Source organism: Gekko japonicus, unplaced genomic scaffold (genome assembly GCF_001447785.1).
Source record: "Gekko japonicus isolate JY-2015 unplaced genomic scaffold, Gekko_japonicus_V1.1 scaffold2634, whole genome shotgun sequence".
Classification (NCBI taxonomy): Eukaryota; Metazoa; Chordata; class Lepidosauria; order Squamata; family Gekkonidae; genus Gekko; species Gekko japonicus.
The window spans coordinates 325,924-334,852 of record NW_015172087.1 but is presented as its reverse complement, the minus strand read 5'-3'; the positions used below and the strand labels follow the sequence as shown (position 1 = coordinate 334,852).

General features: G+C 44.0%; 1 protein-coding gene across 1 annotated transcript in view; it reads right to left on the bottom strand.

Annotated features, from left to right (window-relative positions):
- Positions 1-3,408: 3,408 nt before the first annotated feature.
- POC1A (POC1 centriolar protein A) overlaps positions 3,409-8,929 on the bottom strand; it is a 42,754-nt gene continuing 37,233 nt past the window's right edge. Inside the window, exons 10-12 of the mRNA XM_015420912.1 lie at positions 8,593-8,652; positions 6,852-7,004; positions 3,409-3,572 (exon numbers count right to left, since the gene is read on the bottom strand). Coding sequence (XP_015276398.1) covers positions 3,474-3,572; positions 6,852-7,004; positions 8,593-8,652 — 312 coding nt within the window. The 3' untranslated portion in view covers positions 3,409-3,473. The remainder of the gene's footprint in view (positions 3,573-6,851; positions 7,005-8,592; positions 8,653-8,929) is intronic.

Here is an 8,929-nt window from a genome sequence, read left to right as displayed (position 1 = left end):
CTGCAGTCACTTCATTGGCTACTGATCATTTACCATGTTCAGTTCAAGGTACTGGTCATCACCTACAAGCCCCTTCATGGCTTTGGACCCACTTACCTGCAGGACCACCTCTCTTGATATGCTCCACCATGACAACTTTGCTCAACTGAGCAAGGCCTTCTGAAGATGCCATCCTGCAAATGGGTGGAAACAGAGGCCCATGTTTGAGCTCTCTCTGTTGTGCCCTCACCTGGCCTCCCCCGCTTTAATCATTCCATATAAAAGAAATATTTACTTTTAGAAAGTAAAAAGGGCTATAGGCCCAGGGGGCATGTTTACAAAATAAACAGAATTGTAGTCTATTGCAGGGTTTTGTTATATGTCTTCTATGACTGTAATCCATTTTATACATTTTGGCTATTTATAGTTTGCCTTCCCCACTGAGACTCAAGGTGGATTACATGGCACAAATCAACTAGAGTCAGCAAGACGGGACATCCAATGAGCAATACAATAGGGTTTAGACTTCGGAAACCAGAAAACAAACAAATCTCAAGCAGAGCTGAAACAAAACATGAGCTCTTAAACATGATACACTGTAGAAACTACCAAGTCTGAAGCATACCTACAGTGTTTAAGTAGCAACACGGTGTTGGCCAAGGTCCCTATCCCTTTTACCAATACAACTTTCTTACCATTATAGTACAGTTCTATTTACCCGTGTAAATAGCTCTCTTGAATAAGACTGGTTTGCATAGTCTGCAGAAAGCCAGGAGAGTGGGAGCCTTCCTGACATCATCAGGGAGACTATGCCATCAGGTGACGGCCACAACACAGAACGCACGGGTACAGGTGGCTATTGATTTTGTCCGTCCGGCAGAAGGCCCTGTTAGGGTGAGTGAAGTTGGCGTGGCAGAGTATAAGGAGAGAGGTGGCCCTGCATATATGAGGGACCAAGGCCATGAAGGGCTTTGTATGGGATAGTCAAATTTATTTATTTATTTATTATTTATTATTTATTACTTTCGTCTTACTATCCCGCTCTAATCCCCGAAGGGGTCTCTGAGCGGCTATACAGTTATCCATTACCCCTTATCTAAGGCCACAATTCATCAGGGGTGGGGACATCCCTACTAGCACCCAGTGGATGGGGGGGGGGTTTCTTTCCGTTGTCTTTCAGCTGCGGCTTCTGGCTCCTCTCTTTTCTGGCGGTCCTCTTTTCGCGGCGGATCGGTAGGCCCCTCTGGCGTGTGGCATGCTTGGCAGGGTCCTGGCTCTGTCCTTTACGGCTCCGCCCGCCTGCGCCGCCACACTCACACGTCGTCCTGGCTCCGCCTTCTCCGTTGCCGTCAGGTTCGCCACTGATGTATTCCGGACGCCATTTTTCCGCTCGCTGCTGCCGCCGCCGTTCACCTTCCGCTGAAACTGGCCCTCCAACGACCCCCGGAATGGGGGAGGGTGCCCCCTACCTTCTAAGGTAGGTTCCCAATTTATCTACTCGCGCTTAGTTGGTTAAGGGCGCTTTCGAACCGCTGGGTTGGCGGGAGCTGGGACAAAGGGCCAGGTGCTCAATCTGGCCACGGTGGGTATCGAACTGCTACAGCAGTTCGTAGATGTTATTACAGCAGGTGTTTAACCACCTGCGCCACCGCAACCCTCCGCAACCTGAATTGAGCCCAGTAATTAATGGGTAGCCAATGAAGGGACTGCAGAATGGAAGTGATGTCTGCAGGTTCTGCCTAGCTCCCGGTTCTGTTCCTGGATTTCTGCACTATTTATAGCATGTCATGTCTTAAACTCCTTTTTTATTTGCATCATCTTCTAATCCTAGTCTAGTGCAATTGTTTGTTGTATGTCTTATGTTGTCTGAAGACACTGATTTTGTATTTTGTAATCTGCCGTGAGTTTAGCAAGAAAGGTGGGCTATACATGAAATAAATATGCAAAATAAAACAAGGTTTCCCTTGCTCGAAGGCTAGTTGAATCCAACTCTAGAGGGCGGTGCTCATCTCTGTTTCCAAGCTGAAGAGCCAGGGGTGTCTGAAGACATTTCTGTGATCATGTGGCCAGCATGACTAAATGCCGAGGTACACGGCATTCCCACCGAAGCAGTACTTCCAAATGCAATTTCTTGCTTTCGAACTGCTAGGTTGGTGGGAGCTGGGACCAGAGACGGGAGCTCACTCCAACACGCGGCACTAGGGTCTCGAACTGCCGAGCTACAGGCCTTCTGGTCTGCAGCTTCAACGTTTTAACCACTGAGCCACCGTGGCTCCTAAAATACACATTAAGGTAAAGGTATCCCTTGCTCAAAAGCTAGTCGAATCCGACTCTAGGGGACGGTGCTCATCTCCATTTCCAAGCCAAAGAGCCAGCGCTGTCCAAAGATGTTTCCATGGTCATGTGGCCAGGATGACTAAATGCCGAGGTACACGGAATGCTGTTACCTTCCCACCGAAGCAGTACTTCCAAATGCAATTTCTTGCTTTCGAACTGCTAGGTTGGCGGGAGCTGGAACCAGAGACGGGAGCTCACTCCGTCATGTGGCACTGGGGTCTCGAACTGAACTACCAGCCTTCCAGTCTGCAGTTCAGCGTCTTAACCACTGAGCCACCGAGGGCCCCTTGATTACACATTAAAATTTATTAAATAATTTGGATGCAGAACGGATGCTAGCTGGCATGCTTCACCCCAAACTCCAATCTGTTATTTTTCAACTCTATAACATATGGTGAAAGGTATATCCCAGCATTCTCTTTGTGCAGGAGATATTTCAGGGGACATATTTACCGTATTTTTTGGACCATAAGACTCACTTTTTCTTCCAAAAAAAGTGGGAGGAAAAGTGAGTGCGTCTTATGGACCGAAGGTTCAGAATATTTTTTCCCCTGTTTTCCTCCTTTAAAAACTAGGTGCGTCTTAAGGTCAGGTGCGTCTTATGGTCCGAAAAATACGGTAAATTGTCCCACTAGAATTTTTTTGTAGCCACTTCATACCTGATGCAGGATTTTCCAAATATGAGTTACACTTCGGCTGAAAAAGCTTTTGATAAACCTTTTTTTTTTTCTAATCAAGGCAAACTCCTTCCACTTATTTCTCTTTCTGTATCTAAGGCGAAGACCCCCCCCCCCACTGCTTTCCTACACACAGGCATAGTCACAACAACCCACCATAGCAGGACTTAGAACCTTCCCACTTCCAAATGATGCTGATCAGCCCATAACGTAGAAGTTGAGAGAAGAGAAGCTGTTGTTTTAACGAACACCTTTCAGGATAAAGGCAGGAAAATTCTATTGGTAAAGCCAAGAAACGGTCTTCTTTAGTAAGAAAGGAAAATTTAATCTTAACAAAAATGTATTTACAGGCACCTTTAACTGTACAATTTAATCTAATAAAATAGGAAACACTTTTCAGTTTAAAAATCCCGTTCATACAAAAAAGCTTAAAATGCACACTGTGCCAATGATCCTGGCTTCATCAGGTCCCTGGGGAAATCAACTGGATTTACTTTGAGCAATCTTCTGCTGATTCTCAAGACATTCCTTCAGCTTGTCCTCTGTTAATGTCAGCCTTTGTTCCAGAATGGAAACAGTCTGAAAAATGAAAAAGGCAGCTGTAGGACAGGACTGCAAGGCTAGCCACTTCAAGCTGCAATCCTACAAACACACTTGGGATTCATTCCCACTGACCTCAGTGAGGTTTACATCAAAGTAAACATGCAGAGGATCTGGATGTGCTGCACATCATATTTATTTGTATTTAAATGTACACACTGGTGACAGCATAAGCAGAATAATTTGTTGGTAAGTTAAACAAGCATACAAAAAGAAAAACCCCTGAAGCATCTAGTGTCATGGGTTGAACGCACACATACTGCAAGGCTAAAGCAGATTGTGTGAGTTGACCTAACTACCAGCACAAAAACTTTCATTTCTGTTTATTTTCAGTTTCAAATACGTCCTCCTTGGCAACTACTATTATCCTTGGCAACTACTATTACCCTATGTGATTTTCTTGCTCCTCTCCACAATGAAACAATGTCACCCAAAAGAAGCCAGCCGGTACAAATGAATAAATACCCCTTTCTAAGAAAATCACTGTGTCAAGGAACTATGGGCTTAATTGCACACCACCTTAAAAGCTTTTGACTATGACAGACAGGGGGAGAAGGAGGCAACACCACTCTCCACCCTCTTATCCATCACTGACACCACTGCCACAGGAAGAACGAGGTGGAGAAACTGGTCTGCTTTTTCAAACCTGACCCCACCAGGTTTCCCCCAATCCAAATTTGCTCTCCAGGCTCCAAGAAGGTATCAAGGAACACTGTTGTTTCCTCAAACTTTCTGGTGGGAAGAGGTACAAACCCAAGTTTAAGGAGGGTGAGGAACAAACCATTGGAAACCGTACAGACCCTTTTCTTGAAACCTCCCAGGCTTCAGGAGACTCATTGGTCCGTTCCGGGGGATCCCCCATCAGTGGTGATCAGACTGTCCCAATTTCTGTTTCCTTCACTCACTGCAGTGTTATTCCAAGAGAAGTGCTTATACCCACAGGACCAACTGTAACTATTTATTTATAACTGAGACAGCCTGTCCTCTTATTCCTGACGATCCTAGTGAGAAGCAATCCTTTTTGCTTCTTTTTATCAGGGCCCAAAGTTGCAACTCATTTCCTTTGTCCCAGAGAAAATGGGAGCCACTGAGAAACAACTCAGTCTCTACCTGTATCTCTCTGGCTTGAGTTTTATCTGTTGGCGATTTGTTGCTGCTGTTGTTGTTTTCTGTTAAACCACAGCTGACTTCTGGCAACTTTGTAGGGTTCTCAGGCAAGAGGCATTTAGAGGTGGTTTGCCATTGCCTTCCTCTGCATAGTGACCATATACTGACCAGAGCTGATCCTGCTTAGATTCCGAGATCTGACAAGATCGGGCTAGCCTGGGTCATACTGGAGGATAAAAGAACGAAGGGAACTGGCATACCTATATGTCTATAATAAATACAAATGAAAGCCTAATAAAACAAACTTATTCAGACAAGGGTGAAAGCTGACAAAATATACCAAATTACTATGTCATTGTGTGTGATGAAATACTGACTTGGGAATATCCCACAAGATAAGCAGAATGCTGTAACACATTCAGTTCTAGTTGAACATGTGTAATAACCGGGGGGGGGGGGGATAAAACACAGTATCTAATCATTCTTATGTTCTCTGCAAATGAGAGAATGCATATTTAAAGGGACCACACAACACCTTTATTAATTTCACATATACTGGAGAGCAGAATACACACTCTCAGTTGCAACACAAACGGCCTTTCTTTCAATAGGGGATATTTTATGGCCCTCTACTGGTCATTCTGTGGCACTGTCCAAGGGAATGCCACGGTGGAGGCATCACACGCAAGAGACCCAATACTGTGACATCACATGCTTCCTTTCCTGGTCTGGTGTCTCCTGCGATTTTATTCATTCACTAACATGGAGACATACGTCTGACCTCTCAGGGAGTCCTTGTTCAGCAAGGCATTCAGCAGTCACTGCTGTGTCCCAGTATAGCTCTCAATTGCTAACTGAAATGTTGAATGCTGAAACAAGGAATGTCCTGTTGCATAGGGCATAATACTACTCCAGTGTCATCATTCCTCCTATGATGAGTATCTGGCAGAAGGTGGCTACGCAAGAGGATAAAAGCCACCCTGCTGCTTCCCTGTGTACACAGCACTCCATCCCACTCCACCTTTAAGACAGTTATCTTGGGAAGGAATGGCATATACATTGCACTAACACTTCAACTGTACTAGTCCAGTAGTATGATTTGAGGACCATACCAATTAATACTTGCATAGAAAGACATTTTAAAGTTCTGAGCATAAAATACAAGACTGTAAGCAGCACTACTGCATTTTATGCAGTAGTGATGCAAGCAATTCAATTTATGGATTCCTACCCTAAATATTCAATTTTGTTTTATTTTAGCCTAATTCTCCTCTTCCTCCTTAACACCATGTTTGGCTAAATATGTGCTTCTCTCACGGCCGTATAACAAAATTATCAGTCAACTTCAGTTTCTTTAACTGAAGAGCTGCTCTTCTTTTACACATTATTTTGCAAACACCCATCCCAAAAAGGCATACTTTCTGTTCAGATGATATGTTCTGCAAGATCACTGTAATTTTGTTTCACTTGTATAATCAGTTCTGAACACACATAAATGTGTTGCGCATTGGAATTGTGTTTTTTTTTACAATGACAGGTCTAACTGAAAATGCTGGAGAAGATTACAAGATCCAGAAGATCATAGGATCCAGAAAGGTGATTGTTGCTTACATGCCCCAAGAGCTACCTGGGAACAGACAAAGAGATCTTGACAGCAATCAATACCCATTGTTCCCTAACATTAGACTACTCCTCCCAGATGACCGAAGTTGCTAGGTCTTGCCTGTTTTCCAGTCTCAAAGCTGGTATCCAATATTTGAAGAGTGGCAACAAAACTGAAAGCCTTGCAGATAGAATGCTGTCTTAACAATGGGAATGGGAAATACCGGAGTGTCAGAAGAGCCCTGTGGGATGATGCCCATCCAGCCCGGCATCCTATTTTTCACAATGGCCTAACAGATGCCCACAGAAAGTCCACAAGTAGCACATGAAGGCTGTAATTCTTCCACTTAGCCACCACCGCTTATAACTTAGGATATAAGTATTTATATAATCATCTTTTGAAATGTAAAGCCATCTTAAACCAATGGTCATCAACATTGTACAATAAAGATTTTTTCCTTTCTGTCCCAAAACTACTCCTGAGGAATGAAACTGGATGAGCCAGAGAGGCAGAAAGAGTTCAATAAGACCCTTGAGGACATTCCATACCTGAGTGAGAACGTCTAGCTGTCCCACAATGTGCTGTAAGGTATTGGCAAGACTAGTCTCATCGACTTGAATTTGTTCTTGCTGCTTTCTGACCGATTCTGCAGTCTGAGTTTCTTGTTTATCTGGAACTTCTCCAAAATCCATTTCCAACTGCTAGGGCATGAAGAGACATTGCTCAAAATATCAAATGAAGTAACAGAAGTAAGAAGAGACAATCCACTCACAAGAAAATATACAGTTAAGGATGATATGCAGGAGTGCCCAGTTGTGAATAGCTGTGCCCATACAGCCCATGACGGCATTTCAATGACACTCAACCCTGCACGAGTTCTTTGCTCATGATCCACCTCTCTAAAAGAGGGCACCTCCTTCCTTTTTCACTAGTAGAAAAGCTGGTTGGATCCAACCCAATTTGTCTATCTTTTAATAAAATGTATAGCATACATACTCTCTTTTCCTTGCCAACTTGACACTTAATCCCAGTTCAGACATAGCAAGCAAACAGGGTTTATTTTAACTTGGGTTAGCTTGCGAAACCACAGTTTGGCTCACAGACCATCATTCAAACCTGGTTTATTTCAAGCAAATGCTGGTTTCACTGTCTTAGCTCTCTCCCAAACCTCTTGCACACAGCCATGGCTGACATCCCAACCCACAATGCAGAGTGAGCTGAGCCAGGAAACAAGCCACAAAACACACACACACACACACTATAGTTAAGAGTGTTGTTAATAAGTCTGCTTCAAAATAATGACTTCAGAACCTGGTCTGACATACCAGCCACAATTTGTGGAATGGATTATGAGCAACAATCACACTCATTATAGTGAAATAAATCATGGTTTCACCTGAGGTACTTTCAACCTTCCCAGCTCAATTTACTCACTACTGTCACCCTCAGCAATTACTACACATTTATTGTGCCTCTTCACAGCCTAGGCATGTATTTAAGAATACCGGTAGGTATATATTTAATTCATGAACTTATCAGCATAGCTCTATATAGACTAGGATAGTCCACTCATGACAATTCGGAAGGATGCAGGCTCAAATTCTAGCTTAGGCCTATTTTTCGTAACTAGAGTGGAATGGTTAGATATACTTGTTACACACTGAAAACTCGTGGTCAAGAGTTTTGGCTCTTAGGCTTCTATTACCCACACATTTGAAGTAGGGCTGCCAAGTGGGGGTAAACCCCCGCTTTAGAAGCCCGATTTCCGTCACCACGGAATCGGGCACCGGGGGAACCTTGCCCCCCGAAGCGCAGCGTGGGCGCGTCACAGGAAGTGACGCAACCACATAGAGCACGTTGGGGGCGTGGCCCCAATCGTCGGAGGAGAAACTCTATGGTTTTCCCTCCAACGACTGGGGCCACGCCCCCAACATGCTCTACGTCGTGCGTCACTTCTTGTGACGTTCTGGCGGCGCGCGCACCCCTCAGCAGCTTCCGGACCAAAGCAACGCTCCCCCACCGGTGAGTCACAACGACTTGGCAACCCTAATTCGAAGACATGTGTCTGCCCTTTAAGCAGACTGATGCTCACTCAAGAATATACAGTGGATGAACTACAGACATCTTTTTTCCCTGTATCACACAAATCATCACTTTGCCACTAAAGACAACAAACCCATCACTAAGGTCTCTGTCAAAATACTCATGGGAACACTGGAACTAAGGTTTACCTTTATTCAACACAACAACAAAAAGAGCCCAGATTAAGATATATTCTACTTTGTTTACCTTTTCTTGTCTGTAAACTCCAGATTTTTGAATGTTAACACTGCCAGGGTCCATTGATTTCTACAAGAAAACATTCCAAGATAGCATATATTAGTCTGTACTTCTCATATAGGCTCATTTTTGTATGAAGTTTTATATACACTATATATACCCCTAGTACTCTCACTGGGATTTTCAGAAGTCAAATGATTGCTACACTACCATATTAAACAGGACAAATATACCATCTCCCTTATAAATAAGAGCCGAATGGTGGTGGCACTTCTCTAGAACATTCCACACGCTCCAAAATCAGTTCGCTCTCTGATCTGTCATTGGCTGCTTTGCCTGAGTCCTG